The 16,721-nt window shown below is 54.0% G+C and overlaps 5 protein-coding genes across 5 annotated transcripts; 2 read left to right on the top strand and 3 right to left on the bottom strand.

The window, feature by feature from the left end:
* Positions 1 to 169: 169 nt before the first annotated feature.
* J4E86_005388 (uncharacterized protein) lies at positions 170 to 3,598 on the top strand (the record flags this gene model as incomplete). The annotated part of the gene is made up of 1 exon (XM_051445922.1): positions 170 to 3,598. The coding sequence occupies one exon, from the start codon at positions 170 to 172 to the stop codon at positions 3,596 to 3,598; it is 3,429 nt and encodes a 1,142-aa protein (XP_051302689.1).
* Positions 3,599 to 4,342: 744 nt separating this feature from the next.
* On the bottom strand, positions 4,343 to 10,161 carry J4E86_005387 (uncharacterized protein; the record flags this gene model as incomplete). Its single annotated transcript, XM_051445921.1, has 2 exons — positions 4,343 to 4,349; positions 4,406 to 10,161. 2 exons carry the CDS (start codon positions 10,159 to 10,161, stop codon positions 4,343 to 4,345), a joined length of 5,763 nt encoding a protein of 1,920 aa, XP_051302688.1.
* An 871-nt stretch (positions 10,162 to 11,032) lies between these two features.
* Positions 11,033 to 12,088, top strand: J4E86_005386 (uncharacterized protein; the record flags this gene model as incomplete). Its single annotated transcript, XM_051445920.1, has 1 exon — positions 11,033 to 12,088. One exon carries the CDS (start codon positions 11,033 to 11,035, stop codon positions 12,086 to 12,088), a length of 1,056 nt encoding a protein of 351 aa, XP_051302687.1.
* Positions 12,089 to 12,949: 861 nt separating this feature from the next.
* J4E86_005385 (uncharacterized protein) lies at positions 12,950 to 15,008 on the bottom strand (the record flags this gene model as incomplete). Its single annotated transcript, XM_051445919.1, has 5 exons — positions 12,950 to 13,010; positions 13,057 to 13,531; positions 13,679 to 14,046; positions 14,099 to 14,495; positions 14,549 to 15,008. The coding sequence occupies 5 exons, from the start codon at positions 15,006 to 15,008 to the stop codon at positions 12,950 to 12,952; spliced, it is 1,761 nt and encodes a 586-aa protein (XP_051302686.1).
* A 508-nt stretch (positions 15,009 to 15,516) lies between these two features.
* Positions 15,517 to 16,191, bottom strand: J4E86_005384 (uncharacterized protein; the record flags this gene model as incomplete). The annotated part of the gene is made up of 1 exon (XM_051445918.1): positions 15,517 to 16,191. One exon carries the CDS (start codon positions 16,189 to 16,191, stop codon positions 15,517 to 15,519), a length of 675 nt encoding a protein of 224 aa, XP_051302685.1.
* Between the last annotated feature and the right edge of the window lie 530 nt (positions 16,192 to 16,721).

Here is a 16,721-nt window from a genome sequence, read left to right as displayed (position 1 = left end):
TGAAAGAATAGCGGATACGTGCGCCGGTCTCTATTACCAAGAATCGCCGCCTTTGGACGCGCGAAAGAGCAAAACGCTACAGGCCAACAAAAGACCGTTTGCACGATTGCCGTTTTTGGATCAGTTTGTTTAGACAACAGACATGCGTATCTACTCCCCCACCCACGAAATGGATTTCGAATACGATCCGGACGGACCTACCGCGCGCTTTGACGACCCGAACCTGCCCTCTTGTACCGCCTATGGTCCCGACTTATTTGGAGAGTTGGTTGGTTACGAGATGTTGGAGGCAGAGGTGGTGGCTCCTTGGTCCTTGGAAGAGCTATGTTACAAGAACGACGCGCCACGCGTGCACACCGACGGTCGAATCGAAAGCCAGCAACACCCACCGGATTCTTACGCGTACAACTGGCATACAGATATTTGGGAAGACGGTCTGCAAGAGATTGAGAATTTCGATTGGGCAAGCGATAAAGAGGATAAGGTGAACGCTAGTGAGCAGTCAAACAAGAGCCAGGGCCAGGAAGAGGTTGAAGTTACCAGTGGCGCTGATACTCAGTGCTTGCATGACCAAGGTCGGGATGCGGCCCTCATCGATCGCGAAGCCCCAAATCTCTTTGAAAAGGTAGATTCGCCGACCGCTCAACCCGAAACTCCTGTCAAAAAGCCGAACAAAGCGCCACTGTCCGATGGAACCGCAATCGTTCCCAAGGAATTCAAGACGAACGGAGAACACGTACATCCTACGTCGCCAGCCTCCGAGCTCGGCCTGGAACGCGAAAACACGGCCTCGTATACGAATACGCTTCCACATTTCACCGAGAACGCAGGAACTGATCTGCCAGCGGTAGATGACCAACATGTCGAAGCCCCGGATCTCATGGATATCGACGACCGCACTATCGTTGCTGAAACCGAGCGCTTGAACATCGGCCCTCAGGTGCAAGATAACGTGGATGCCGAAGAGGGACCTGTTGAAACTTACCCTATACCAGTCTTCCATGATGCTGAAGGTAATAAGCTTTCCGAGATGCAATCTTGTTCTGGCTCAGAAGATGACAAGGCTGCGGAAGCATCAACGATCACCCTTGCATCGGCTTCTTCAAGACATGACAGCCTCGTAGTGCACAAGTCAAACCTGGAAAGCTCTTCACAGGCCGACAGAGCTTCCCAAAAGCCACGGACGGGCGTGTCGATGCAGCCAGAATCGCACGTGATCCCAGATGAAGTACAACAGACGCCGCGTAATCCTGGTAATAAATACGATGAAGAAGCTATCAAGAGTGCTTTGGAAGCATTAAGCCGAATCCAGACACAGGAAGATCGTTTGGATAATGAAGAGCAGCTCGATGACGGCTCCGCAATGCAAATTGAACCTGCTACCGAACCTCTGCGATTGCCGCCAGAAGCGCTTCCTGAAGTGCGAGACTCTCCGGCACACTTGAAAGCCGATGAGGCGCCGAAATTCAGGTCTGAACTTACAACTTCCATTCTACCAGATTCTTCCATGATCATTGAGGGTGACTCGTTAAGCCCAAAATCACCCGAGGCACTCTTGCGTGTCCAAGAGGATGTCGAAGGGCCATGGCAAGCGCAGTTGCGGGATGCGGCCGCCGACTCACTGCCTAGCGTTCTCTCCGAACCTTTGCCCTCAAAGAATCGTGATCATAGCGATCCATCGACTAGCAAACCTCCGGAGGTCGCAGCTGGAGAAGCAAGTCCATTATTCGCGGGTCCGACGTCGGAGCTGCAGTTGGAAAGCAATGTGGCCTTACCGCCCCTGCCATTCCCATCTGAAGACGAAGTCCGTCATGAGAAATCTCGGATCTCACCTGCTGAATTGCTCGCGGATGAAGAGAACGCAAGTGCGGCGAAACTGGCTCATAGGCTGTCCAAGCCTCCAACCCCATCCGACGTAGAGCCGAATACTACGGTTGACGACAACACCACCGTACCCGACGTCGATGACAGTACCAGTGTGGTAGCGGTTCCCGAAAAAGATCGGATGGAAGATGTATCGTTTGCCCACAATCTGGATACTACCGAAGATCATAGTTCTACAACGGCAGTAGCTGAACCAGAAACTCAACCTCTTCACCCGCATAAGCGATCGAAAGCGTCCAAGAACACAGCGAGCGTTTCCGAACGTGATTCAGACGGTCCAGTCAAGAAAAAGCGAAAGGCTAATGTCGCTTCCCTTGCTAAGGCACGTGCTATCAAAGCTGCAAACAAGAAGCCTAGCAAAATTCCCAAAGACCAGGAAGACGAGTCTACGCCACCGCCAGCTAAGGGCAGACGTGCTGCGGCCAAGTCGAAGAAAGAGGCTACTCATGTGGATATTACCAACGAAGAACCGACTCTATCAACCAAGCATGGAGGTGCATTGAAACATACCGGATCATCTGCAAAAGCACCCATCGTAGTCGAGTCTGATGATGCCATCATCAGTGCTCAATCTGACCAGGGAGGCGACAGTGCCGACATGGACGAGCATTACAGCGACGTCGAGAAGCCGATGACACCCAGCAAGCAAACACCCGCCCCTGAGATCGTTCTAGGTACACCGATGTCGAGACCGTCAGTCTCAAAACGTGAACTTCGGGACCTTACTTCGACCTCGTATACACAGCACCCATCAAAGGCAAAGCCTATATCGCGTAAGCTGTTTCCACCGCATAAGCCCGAGGCTTTGGGCAAACTCATGTCAAGCATGCTAGCTCCTGCAGACTCGCCAACTGTTCCGGTGAGCGACGCTGACTCTGTTGATCTCTTTGGAGACTTGGGCGTCCCTGATACTACTATCAAGGCACCCAGATGTCCTGCATCAAAGCCTAGGGCTGCTCAAGCGAAAGCCACGGGGGCGAAGAACGGTCCAGCAACTTTAGGACAAACGAAGAAAACCCGCGCTATTCGTACTACAAGGAGACGCAGTGCTCCGCCTGAGAAGGAGGGAAAGACCAAGTCTAAGGATGAGGAGGAGTGTGTCCTATTCACGGAGGCTCAGATTGAGACCGAAGAACCTAGCCCTGAAAAGGACGTGCCCTTACCACCGAAACCCCTCAGAAGAACCACTAAGCAGAGTATCTTGGACGAGCCTGAAGCCGACGATTATGTCCACGAAGACAACGGCGACCCTGAAAACGAAGTTGAGGACGACGATGATGATTTCGAAGACGCGCAAGAAACCATTGAGGCATCTAGCGACGACGGTGACTCACAGGACGACACTCCCTCACCACCCAAGAAACTCAAGCTCAAGAACAAGCCTCTAATGCTCGGCGGCCATACCATCCGCCAAACCAGGTCTCGCGCCACCACCACCCCAGCTCGCAGCATCGCTCCCAATGCCGCAGCACACGCCAAGAATAAGTTCGGATTCACGCCTCCCCTAACACGACAGGCGAAAAAAACTGCCAACATCCCTATCGCACCTGCTCCAGCACCGTCTAAACCTGTCCCGAAGGCCAAAGCGCCGGCAAAGTCCAAAGCGGCTCCCGCGCCGGCTAAGCAGCCTTCTGTACGCAAGACGCGCCAAGCGTCTGCGATGGAGGAGGAGGATAAGGTCAAGTCTAAGAGGAAGCTCAGGAGCGACGGTTGATTGGCTCGAGCTCAGGTTGTGTGTACTGGAGGATTTGAGGGAATGGGTAGCTTCTGGGTATCTGAATTATGAGATGCTCATTTTGCCATTGGCTTGAGATGAGTGAGGGGTGGATTGGAGAGTGTACAGCGCTCTCGCATGTACGTAGGAAAACATAAAGGCTACCCTGGCTCTTAGCTAGAAGACAAGAAGAAACTAGGACTGTGGCAAAGTTCATCAGGATACAATCTTGGAACCACTTGAACACTTTAGAGCCTACGTTGACCTTGGGTCACCTTCCTCTGCATGTTGCGTTCTTGAGGTATGCTGCAGAAATGTTAAAATTTCCCATGAATGAGGTGAAACCTTATCTATATGTATTACTATATTACTAACCAAGTCAAACAAAACAGTGTAAAGAAATAGCCCACTTCTACACGGATTGTAATGGTAAAGGAAAAGGAAACGCAACAAAAAAGGAGAAATTTATCAACGACGGGAGAAAGACTTGTATATGCAATAGCGAAGTGCAGATGCGCGACGCGAAAAAACGCCAGTGTAATGCTTTCTTTCCCACCCCTATCCCTCTCCAACAATGCACCAACAATGACAGAAAACTCGACAAATGGAACGACAACGAGAGAGAAGCGACAAAAGTGGGGACCATGATCCTAAACTCCAATATGCAAGCTATACGACTCGCCATAGCATATCAACGGCATTCATGCCGCTCCTGCGCAGCCCTACAGCAAATGCGTCTGGAAATTAATTACTGCAGGAACTGTTAGTACGAGATGATGCAAAAATAGAGAAAGAGAGTCGACTTACTAAATCTCCAACGGCGCAATCTGATCAACATTATACAACCACCCGCCACCTCTCTCTTCACTCTCCAACCAATCATATGGCCAAAGCACGATATGGCCCTGAACCAGTTCCAGAAGCCGTTTGGCGTCTTCCTTATCAAGCATGATATCCGCGTCTGTAGCGTTGAACTGCCTGTTCGATGACTTCGTTGTAGCGCGGCGACGGGAACGCTTCGTGTTTGAACGGTTGGGCGTGTTATTCGAGTTCTGGTTCTGGGGCAGCGCGTTGGGGTGGATGGGCGGTTCAGAGATGGTAACGCGTTGGGAGCGTTCGCGGTTGGAGTGAGAGGTTGGAGGTGGGTTTTGCGAGTGCGATGCGAAGTCGGTGTGTGCGCTCTCGTTGGGGACGGGCGGTGGTGCGGGGAAGGTGAAGGTCTTCTCTGGGGGAGCGGGGTTCATGGGGGAAACTACGGCGTCGTCGGCGGGCTCGGGGGCTAGCTTCTCATTGAGTGTTGTGCCGGATGCAGTGTCGAGGTGTAGACCGCGTGTGGCGGGGGGAGGCGGGCTTTGGGATTGTACGCGCTTCTCTTGGTCATCGGCCCATTGCTCTACACCGCCCATGCTCGAGTGGTGGGTTGTTCCATGGACGTTCTCGCCGTTGACTCTGTCTGAGTTGTTCGTCATCTTCTCGGTGAGCTTCTCGCCTAGAGCGCCAACCTGCTTGCCGACAGTACCAGCAGTCGAGGTGAACTTGCTCGTGAGACCAGTGCCGGGCGGTCCAGTCGTACCAGGGGCATCCTGCTGCTTGTGCATTTGGCTCTTGTCTCCACCCTGAGATTTGGTGAAACGTTCCGAGAATGCAGCGTACTCCTGGTACTCCTTCCATGTTCGGACTTCGTTGTCTGGCATGCAGCGGAAGACCTGGCGGAAGAGCTTGGTGTTGTTCTCTGCAATTTGATGCCAAGTGTCGAGGAAGAAGGTGTCGTTGATAGGATCGCGCATGCAGTCCTCGGTCACAACAGGTCGACGCATTTCTGAGAGAAGAGGGTTGATGACGGAAGAGGAACCCTGGCTAAAGGTACGTTGTAGAGCAGGCGGGCCGCCGATGTCTGTGTCATCCGAAATTGGCAACGCAGGCAACTGGCTGAGCTGTGTCAAACCTAGCTTGAACGTGTCCATGCGAGGTAGCTTAGGAGGTGGGAGGCCAGCATAGCCAGTTCCGTCAGTCTGTGCGCTGACGTTGCTGGCCCTGGTGCCTGTGGTACCACTGCGCTTGCGCGTCTTGAGTGTCGCACTCTTCCTGGGTATAGCTGCAGCACCTTCAGCAGCGACATCCGTAACAAGTTTCTCATGACCATGCTCGTCGATGTAGGAATCTCTGGCTTGCGTTATGATCGGTCGCAACTGCTCGGCTTCCAGCATATGATCAGCGCCCTCGCCACGAACGTCTTTGGTATGCGCCGTGTTGTGTTGCACACGAGAATCCGCCGATGGCTTCTTGGTACTTTGCAGATGAGGGTTTTGGTCCTGCGCCCAGTCGAAGTCATGGTTGAAGCTGTGTAGCTTTTCTGCCTTCTGGATGAGCTCATCCTGCATCTTGTAGTTGTTCTCTTCCAGCTTCTGTTCAGTCGCGCGCTGAGCCGTTGGGGATCCTGGACCAGAGGACTCTGTCTGGAAACCGACGCTATCGGCATCATCAGACATCTGGCTGAGCATCTCCTCCTCAGAGATGCAGTCAACATCGACACCCAAATGTTCCCGCATGAGACGCATACGCAACGTGTGCGGGAACTTGCCCACCTTGTATGGCTGGCCACCCATATACGAATCAAGTAGCTCAGTATCGCGGATGACGGCAGCGATTTCAGAGTCTCGTGACCCCAACATAGAACGCTCGTTGATGTTTGCGGACCCGATGATGGCAACTCGGTCATCGACTACCATGATCTTCGCATGGATGTACAACTGCTCTGTGACCAGCATCTTGTTCGGGCCAACCTCGCCCCACGATCGGAGTGCGTAGAAATTGATGTAATCCTCGGGCTCGATGCCGGCAGCTCGCAAGCGTCCAAAAATGGAGCCTTCACCACGGCAGATGCTGTGGTATTGACACGTCATAATGAGACGAACACTGCTGCCTTCTTGTTCGTCGACAGTGTTTTGATATCCAGGCATCAGCGGAAGCATGATGCATGCTCTCCAGTCTTCGTCGTTGGCGTGGGCACGCTTGATACGGTCGACGATCGCATCGTTGATCTTGTTCTCAATCTTCGTTCCCAGCACTTCGCCGCTACTGATGTAGAACTGGTTCTCGATGTACACGAAGTGCTCGGATGTGGCAATCATCTGCACGTACGCGTTCATGATACTGTGCTCGACCTTGTTAGGTGTACCCAGAGACCAGGCACAGGCGGAACGTAGAATCTGTACTTCGCAAGTTCCATCAAGCCCAAGAGCTTCTATATCGGCGGGGTTGAAGTCAGGCGGAGGAAGGAGGAAGGGTGTCGGCCGCGAAGGCTTGCGCTGGCGGAGAAGGTAGTTCCATCGCTGTACGAAATGACGGGTCAAGTCACGAGCGGGTTGACCTACGATCTGCATTCCGACGTCGTGCCACGGCATCCTTGGGACTCTCGATCGGTCGTACATCTCCTCGTAGGGTTTGTCGAGAGCGAAGAAGTCTTGCACACGGGGATTGGAGTAGTCCTTACCTGGCCACAGCTGACAGTGGTCGGCGTCCTTGGGCGTATCATCGAGCTCGAAGCCTGTCGGTTTGTCGTCAACGACAACGTGTTGTGGTGTATCCCAACGACCAAAGCACAGGTCAACGCCTCCACAGAAGGCTACAGTGTGATCGATTACGCAAATCTTCTCGTGATGAGACCAGAAGAATGTGTTCTGGCGGATTTGGTTTGGCGATCGTTGGACGAAGATGTTTGGATGCAGATCTAGCAAAGAGAACTTGGAGTACTCAGAGTCGATAGGAATAGCAGCACCGATGTTGCGATACATAATCACAAAGATCTTGACACCTTCCTGTGCTTTGCGTTGGAGGAGTCTGTCAAGTCTCCACTTCTGACTGATGGCAGCTGGGCGACGCAAGTAAAGCTCTGGGCTGAGCCACCAGTCGTGGATGTAGATGACGTCGCGCGCCATGCTGATAGCTCGTGACACGTTCCACATGTAGTCGCGACCGTCTACAAGCCATTGAGCGTAGATCTTCTTGCGCACTGGAGCGAAACTGTCGAACCGCTGGCGTTGTGACCATAATGTGTTTTGTGACATGAAGTTGATGGACTCCTCGAACTGATGCAGCATCCGCTCATTACGAGCAAGTAGCTTCATCTTGCGTTCTGCGTTAACGAGCTTGAGCTGATGATGACCTGTCGCAGACGCTTTTGCTTCGCTTGCTAGATCTCTAGCCTTCTTATCTCGTATCCTGGCAGATTTGGTATCGAGATGGAAGTCGGCATCGACCAAGAAGACATCGTAGACATTCATCTCCTCCGGCGAATCTACACAAACGACATAGCTGTGTCTTACTAGGAACCACTTGGGCCAGTGGCGGTTCATCATGGCGAGTTTGGTCCAGCCTTTCCTGTTGTCAACGCCTTTGGAGGATTTGATCATCATGTAGCCTTCCTTGCCATGGTAGCCGCCCTCAGCCGCTAGGCGGACACCCAGAGCAGACAGCTCGAGGAACTTGCACAGGCGGTTGCTGTCAGGACGGAAGATGAGGTAGGTCATGAGACCTCGCAGATATTGTTCCAACTTCTTCCGTTGGCGTTCATGATGGTTCTGTTTCGCCTGTAGGGGCTGACCGGCGGCGCCAGCAAAACTGCCCTGTCTCGCTACGAGGGCACCGACAGCACCTTGAGCTTGAGAACCACTTACGCTTGACTGTCTGCGACCTAAGAATGATGACTTGCCTCGCTTGGGTCTGTTGGGGCGTTCGGTAGCGCTTGCATCGCCGTCTGGTCCGCTGGCTCCTGCTGCAGCTTCTTCCTCCTCTTCCTCACCTTCGTCATCAAGGATGCCGTAACCTCGAAGACCTCGGAGATAGGGCAATACACTTCTGGGGAAGCGTGGGAGTTTTGTGCGTGGATCTTCTTTCTCTTCTTCCTTCTCGGCCTCGCCGTCTTTGGATGTCTTGTCCTTCAATTCTCGCATACGGTTAGCCGGGCGACTGCGGAAAGCGTCTTGCTTCTCCTGAACTTTGAACTTGAGATGCAGATTGGCAAAATCGGCGACACTTCTGTAGACAACCCACTTCATCCTGGTCAGACCACTGCCGTATTCCAGCTCTATGCGCAAAGCAGTATGCCGATCGCCCTCCTTCTTTGCGGGGCGGTCTGTATCGGTGATGGTAACCTTGAGCTGCTCGAGAAGGACGGGGATACGCCTGTGGCCGTGCTCATCGCGTTGGAACATACTGGCAAAGAACAAGGCTGCGGGTGCACCAGCAAGCAGTTCAGCCATCAGCTCGGCCGACTTTGCGTGGTCGATTTGGCGTTCGGCCTTTTGTCGGTTGCCGAGCAGCTTGAGGCTGTTCTTGATGGACTTCCACTTCTGCGCACTCAAACTTGACGTCCGCTCGCTACGCATCCGCCATGGTGAGGGCTGTGTGTCTCCCGCCGCACCCCTGAAGGTAGTCAAGCTTCGCAAGTTGCCGGTAGGACGATTCTGGTGACCCTCTTCCTCGCCGTTGGGGTCGTGTCTTCGCAAACCTCCGTACGAAAGTCCCCTCGCACTGTGTAGTCCGCGTGTCCATGCGCTCTCTTTTGCGATGCGCGAGCGACCCTCGTCTTCTGAGTAACCCTGACGCTCGTTCTCGGGTATGTCATCCATGGTGGAACGGCGTAGGAAGCCCGGGCGTGTCGAGGTAGGCGTCATGGTGGGTGAGTCACGCGAAAAGAAGCCGCCTGTTGTCTGCTTGGGCGTGGTAGGGGCCGTTTGGGTGCCTTCGCCCTCGCCATCGAACCAACGGCGGCTGCTCTTCCGCCTCTTTTGTCTCGGTCTTCTCGAAGCACCCTCGCCAGCGCTAGACTCGCCGTCAGCATCGGCCTCGCTGTCGTGTCCCTCGAATCGCGGCTCGTCGTGCTCGGATGTAGGCGAAAGCTGGCCATGGGGTGAGCCTTCATGGCCTGAGCTTCCTCCCAATGCACTCAGACTCCTGCCGTGTCCTTGCATGGGCGCTGCCAGTGCCCTCAGCTTGCCCATGAGCGACGAGCTCTGTCCACTCCGCTCCTTGCCCTTTCCTTCGCCGTCTTCGACCTCCCATGACTGCTGGCGCGAGTTGGCGGCGGGCGGATCGGATGTGAATGTGGCGGAGCGAGCGAACTGGACGCTCTTGCGCTCTCGGGGTGCGTCGGAGAGTTCACCCTCGGTAGGGTGTCGGGACATGGGCGCGAAGGGCGGGTAGTAGGAGCTGGTGGACCCATTGGACATGTGCGAGGAAGGCTTCGGGGCGCGGAGAGGGGCTTCAGCAGCTTCGACGGGCACGGGGATGCTACCCCCGTTGGCGTTCGCTGGGACATGGAAAGGGAATTCGCCGGCTTCCTTGCTGGAGATGGGCGAGCCGGTCGGGGCAGAGCGCATGATCTTGGGGGCGCCGTCCGAGGGCGAGGGGTTGTGTATGTCTTGCGTCTCATTCCTGGGCTGTCCCAGGCTAAGCGGCGATAGCAGTCGGCCGGACTCGTCTGTCCTTCCTGATACTGCAGGCGATCGCGAGCGAGGGCTGCGCGTCGTGGGCGAGCCCCCGGTCTTGCTGGAGCCAACCATGGTGACAGCACGGAAGAGGCAGAAAGTGTCGGTGGGTGTCTTCTCACGGCGAGGTCGCGTGGGGGTGTGGTTGCTGGGCTTCTAGGGCGTTATACAGCCATGGTAGCCAGGAAACGTGCTGCTGCCGTCACTCGTCACGATGGATTGATGGAATGCTGCCCCAGGTGGAGTTTGAGTATACTCGCAGTGACAGGTCTATGTCACGGATAGGCGAGAGAAAGAGACACGCGGCGCAGGTGATCAGTGTACGTCGTGCTGGGTCCCTGCGCGGTTCGAGTAATCTGTAATCTCCCAGGTGCTTTCCCCGGGCGTGAACTGTCTGGTTGCGCTAATACTTCCAAGGTTTTGGCGTCAGGGGCCCTCTCCGCCTGGCTGACCGCCTGCAGCGCGTCGATGCTCCACACCACAGATATGTACGATGCAGCGCCCTGCAGAACGCGTCAAATATCGCCTTCGTCGCGTTCGTGACATCGCTTTCACATGCAACGCCCGCTTCTCTGTGAAAGAGACTCGATGATGTCGCCGCTGTCTCTCTGCGGCGTGGCTGCACCCCGCACTGTACTCCCAATCATCACAAGCATACCGAACTCACCACACGCGTGCACAATGGAAAGACCCCTTGTACCGCTGTATAATCGCGCCATGCATCCATATGCCATGGCCAGCACATCGCCCAGTGCCGCCTGTGAAGCTTGTCACACGATGATGTAGTTCTGCCGTCGACGGCAGCCTCGGTCGGCGATCCCCTGCCCCTCCGCATGCCCATGTTCCAAGATACACCAGACGAATAGCTCCATATTCTTTTCTCTAGACCTGCTAATCGCCCAACCCTATATCGCTATCCTCACTATTTCTAGAGCCATCGACCAACATGGCAGCGACTACGAATCCCCTTCACGGGACGCAGAACTCGTCCGACCTCCCCGTCTCCTCCCGCACCATCACAATCGCCGGCATCCTGGTCGACGTCCATGGCCTCGACCAACTCCCTCCTTCCCCATCGTCAGTCGCCTGCCTATGGCTTCTCAACCCGCGATTGCAGACCAAAGAGACCATGGCTCCCATAGCCAGACGCGTCATCTCGACCTGGAACCAGCGCATACAAGACGGCCGGGCCGGCAAGAACCCCAAGGGTTTAATCGCTGCTGCGTTCGATCAACGTAATCATGGATCGCGCAAGGTGGACGATTTGCACAATCAAGCCTGGAGGGAAGGAAACGAGACGCATGCCCAAGACATGTTTGGATGCTTCCACGGCACCGCGACCGACACCTCTCAGCTCATCAACCATCTCGAATCCTACATCTTCACCGCCAAGGATAGTCCCAAGATCGAACAACACTTTGCCCTTGGAATCTCGTTGGGCGGACACGCGACATGGCATTGCTTGCTAGGTGACCCCCGCATCACCGCTGGCGTAGTCGGTATCGGTTGTCCAGACTATACGCGCTTGCTGACTGACCGCGCCCGCCTATCCAAGCGAAAGACATACACGGAGACGACACCACCTGGAAGCGCATTCCTCGGATCCCCCGACTTCCCACAAGCGCTGCAGGACGCCATCGCCCAGTATGATCCTGCCGGTCTACTGCTACCGGGCATGTTCAATCCTCTAGGAAACGACACATTACCCGATCAAGAGCAGCTATCTAGAATGAAGGCGCTGATGAAGGAGAGACTTCAAGGCAAGCGCATTCTGAACCTCAGTGGACAGGCAGATAAGCTTGTTCCCTACTCGGCTGGTGAGCCGTTCTACAAGATCTTCAAACAGGTACTAGCAGAAGACCCAAGTCTTGACATCACCTTCGACGACGTGTTGTTCGAGGGCGTAGAACACGCTTTTCCTAAACCTATGGCAGACAAAGCAGCGGACTGGCTGTGTGACATTTTGGCCACGGACGATGGACCAATGTCAAGTAAAATATAGTGAAGCGCATACCAACAGCCATCGCACATAATTGAATACTCAAACAGCACCATCATAGTATCGCCTCTTTCTTTCGCTTTGCTCGTCACTCGTTCACCCTCTAATTCTGTTTCTTGCTACTGCCAGAAGTATAAAACATCTTGCTTCCATGTCTGCCCCCTCTCGACGCACCATGCGCAATCTGCGAAATCGCTTAGCCCCAGAACACAGAATCCCACGCTACCACGCCTTCTCCACTCCCGAAGAGCAAGCAGCATACTTCGATGACACAGCCCCCTCCCCCGCCATCCTCCCTTACGCCGTGAACAGCTCGCCCACGTTGACTGAGATATCTCTAGCCCGGGAAATTATCATCAGGCCCTTGGAAGAAGACGGAGACGTTTACCAATATGCAACGTCAAGCAACCAGCCTAAAACCGAAGAAGAACACGTTCTTGAGCGCATTGGCGGATTAATCGCTATGCTTACACTGTACAACCTAGCCAGGTCGTGCGAGGATATGAAAGAAGATGATTGGGAAGAATACATAACACCCTACGAAGAAGGCGATCTGGAGATGCTGGAACGTGTCTGCCCCAAGCAATGCTGGAACGAAGAGATCAGAGAGGCATGGCCGAATCTCATCGTATTTGCGCGGCGAGCAAGGAGAAATCTTAGTTAAAACTGATTGCACCAGATAGTCCACTCACACTAAAGTAAACCTCTCCACCAACCCCCCATCATCCATCCACTCACACACCCCCAAATCCTTCGCTGAAAAAGGAACTTTTCCCAACCTCTCATACACATTCCCCTCCCTCCCCTCCACTCTCGCCACAATAATCGCATGATAACTTGCATCTCTTTCCATCTCCTCCGGCCTTACATGCCTCCACAGTATCGCAGCCCACAACTCCCTTCCCCTCGCCCTTTCCGTATGAGTCTGCGTATCGAAACAAGTATACGTAGGTTCCATATCCCCCTCCAACTTCTCCTTCGTCTGAGCCACAGCACCCTTCTGCCGATTGGGAAAAACATCGCCATCGCCTTCTCTCTGTTCGGCCGCAGGGTACAGTCGTTCCAGCGGCGCGCTAATGTCTATATAACCGTCTGTTACCTCGCCGAAAGGATTTTGGGCGCTCTTCAATGTAACACTCGTAGCGTGGATCTTGGCTAAAGCCGTCCATTCCCCCTTGTCCCATCCTATGCCAGAGTTCGGGCTGAAGAGGCCGAACGGCCCGTCGATGGCGGCCCAGGACCAGCTTGGTGCGCGGTATACTGCCGGTGCGGTTGTCGTGCCGACGGCTTGCCAGATTAGGTCATGGAGTAGGGTTGGGGACCAGTGTCCTGCAAGGTAGGTGGTTGGGGAAGGGAGCAAGGAAGCGTAGGTGCGTGCGAGGCCAGAGAGGGCAACCAGTTTATCCGAAGGTTTGGTTAGAGAACGGCGGGAGTAGGCGTCTAGCACTGCGTGCCAATGTAGCGTGGGGTTTTCTGGGATGGGTTTATCCGGAGAGGAAGGGTGGGTGTGGGATGAGAATGTGCGGGATGTAGTTGGGAAAAGAGTATCCACTCGCCCTGGTAGGTAGAAACCCTGCTCGCTCAGGAAAGAACAGTAGCACTCGAAGAACATCTGTTCCGTGCCGAAATGCAGCACACGCGGTGCGAGCCAGCGTTCCTGCAACGCCCAGCCGCGTTGGCTGAGTGGTTCGGTCTTTAGCATTGCGTTGTTTCCGGCCCAGGAGGGCTTTGCGGCTGTTTCGCGGGAGGAGGAGAAGGCGTGGAGAGTTCCTTTGATGCCGGTTGTGGTTGTGTATGAGAAAGGGGAGTAGATGGGTGCTGGGCGGTTGGGTGAGAAGATGGTCAGCCCAGATGCAGAGCAAGGAGAACCGGTTGCGGAGAGCATGATGTAGGCGTTTGAGTAGACGGAGGCCATGCGTGATGTCTCGCGCGACCAGTCTTCTGAGTCGTCTTGGCAGATACTGGGGCTGTTAGTGTTTGGTGTTCTGAGTAGAATGGGGAGGGTTGGCTTACCAGAGGGAGTCGATCCATAGGTAGCCGATTCCCATTTCTCTAGCTATGAAAATGGCGTCCTGGAACGTCTTTGGGAGCTGTTCGGTATCGATACCCCTCTTGTTGGCTTCGATATTGGCACGTGTGGTTGCGAACGGGCTTGACTCGCCCCAGACATAACTCAGTGCTGCGTAGCGTCCCAGCTCTTCCCCTACGGACTCATAAAGAGCTACTCTGTGCGGCATCGAGTCTCGTATGTCCAAGACACGAGCTGGAAGAGGTGCCGCATCGACATGACAGCGCTGATCCGTCCGTTGTTTGTCGCAGTCGCGTACCCAGTTCAGGGCATGTGCAAGTGTATGCGGCGATGAGGAGAGTGTCTTGCGACCTCGAACGACAGCGGCCAACGGATCGCCGTCTACAACGCTGTTAGTCGAAGCAACAGCTTCACCCAAACTCCTGGATACTTACAATCAGCACACAACCCCACAGCAGCAACGACCCAAACCTGACACCAATACTTTGTATCGACCGACACCACCATGAAACCCCCGGTATCATTCACACCCCTAACCAGACACATCTTCCAATCCGGTCCTCCGCCACGCTCGGCACGAATTCCAGGTTCCTTCTTCGCCCCACTGAAATCGGATTGAAACTGCACGACATCGCGCTGTACGGTCTTGCAGATTGCGCAATCATCGGCAGCGGCGTCTTCGAGGTCTTCGATAGATTGGTGGAAGGGTATGCCAATGGGTTCTTGATCCTTTGGACGGTCTTGCTTGTTCTTCCAGAGGTCCCTGAGAGGTTGGCTACTGATTTGGACTAGGCACGGGTAGTCGCGTCGAGTAACAGTGTGGATTTTGTAATCGGGCGGTAGCTTAGGGATGTCGAGGACGTCGACCGACTGGCAAAGATCGCATAATGGCATGTTGACTTCTTTTTGATTTACTGCGAAGCTCTTATGTCAAGCTGTGATGAAAAGGTGAGCTGCGCACCGGGCCCTTCTATAGATTTAGCATTGTTGTTCTCTGTCGACATCATCGCCAGGCAGCTGTGGTGGCGAACGTATATTGCCAGACCACTGCACGTGTTGGATTACCCCTGCACAGCACCTTGTACAGGTGTACAGCAATGCGATTGGAGGCGAGTTATCTGGGTTGCCTTGGTGAGATAACTTGATAGGTGCAGTTCGAGGCGTGGCTATGCCGGCACGAATGTACTGTGCTGTGCGGGGAAAAATGAGCCAATGAGCAATGCTTGTCCTACGTAAATCTTTCCTTTGAGGCTTGTTCCTTCTATCTTTGCCAGCGCCTTACTCTGGTCATAAGATGCTACTTCTGACGTATGACTGCATTGGTTCAGTACGCAAGCAAATCAGCGCAAATTCCCGTAGCCATGAACATGCCTCACAATTGGGAAGGCATTGCCCTTATCATCTACAGCGAATGCCCACCGTACATCTTGCCTTCAACGACTGCTCCCACATTCTCTGCCGAGAAAGCGCAATGACCCAGTCCATCAGCACCAGTACTGACAACGCCCCACTGCAGTTTCTTCTCGGCAATGTTCTGACCACTGCCAACCTGTTCTGTCGGATGACACGCTGCGCTGATGGCCATACTGCAGCTCCCCGCAAGCGGCATACCGCGCGCATATGGTGTGTACCCGAAAGCAACTATGCTGATGACCATTAGTCCACCCAACACTATCACTGATATGATGGCCGGCGGCGAGTAGCCCAGAGTCTTGTAATCGAATGGCATGTTCGATGCATCAGACCCAGTGCCTGGTTTCCCAAATGGGTCGTAAAAGTCGATGGCGATCAGGAAGATGCTTTGCGAAACCAGCCAGTGTAATGTGCCACTCAGCACCATGAGAGGTATACCGAAGCGATAGGGTAGCTGGAGGAAGTATGTCGACCGTTGAGCACCGGCAGGTTGATGAGTTACGCGAAGGCCCTTACGCTTGCTTGAATAAGACACCCATTCGTAGCCCATTAGCATGGCCGTGAAGAGCGCGTTGTAACTAAAGTACAGAAACGAGAGAGCTACTTGGGGCGTGTTGGCGATGACAGCGATGGCGATCAAACCCGATGGCAAATACACCCCCATGATTGCTGTTTGAGGATCCACAGCGCCTAGAGGTAATTAGCACCGTGCTCAATTTCACATGACAATCAAATCATACATACCGAATGAAAACTGATCAAAGGTAGTCCCCAAGGGTAGGTTGTCAATTCCCAACTTGAGGAGGAAGCTCACTATAGCTAGGGCAAGTAAAAATCTGATCAGTAATGTAAGCAAACTGCCAACGATATCTTCGGTTTATCGGCGTAACCTACAAGACGACAACAACGATCCTGCGGGTGATGCTGGTCACATCTTTCCAGTAGTAACGATCATCCCGCCATTGTCTCGGTCCTACCTGATACCCTTTGCGGTTTCGAAAGTCTGCTAGTGTAGATAAACACATGTCCTTCGTTGTAACGTCTTCGTTCTCCAGAAACGATACGACGGCGTCGCCCATTGTCATGAGCGGCTCGTCGTGCACGAAGAGCAAGACGTAGAACATTAGACATGCTTTGACTGTAAAAACGTTAGAGTTGATTCGATCTCGAATTGTTGGTCGACGAGCGTGTTCT

Source organism: Alternaria arbusti (genome assembly GCF_024043155.1).
Source record: "Alternaria arbusti strain BMP 1465 chromosome Unknown scaffold_6, whole genome shotgun sequence".
NCBI classification, from domain to species: Eukaryota; Fungi; Ascomycota; class Dothideomycetes; order Pleosporales; family Pleosporaceae; genus Alternaria; species Alternaria arbusti.
The sequence above is the reverse complement of the archived record's forward strand: the minus strand, read 5'-3'. Positions and strand labels throughout refer to the sequence as shown.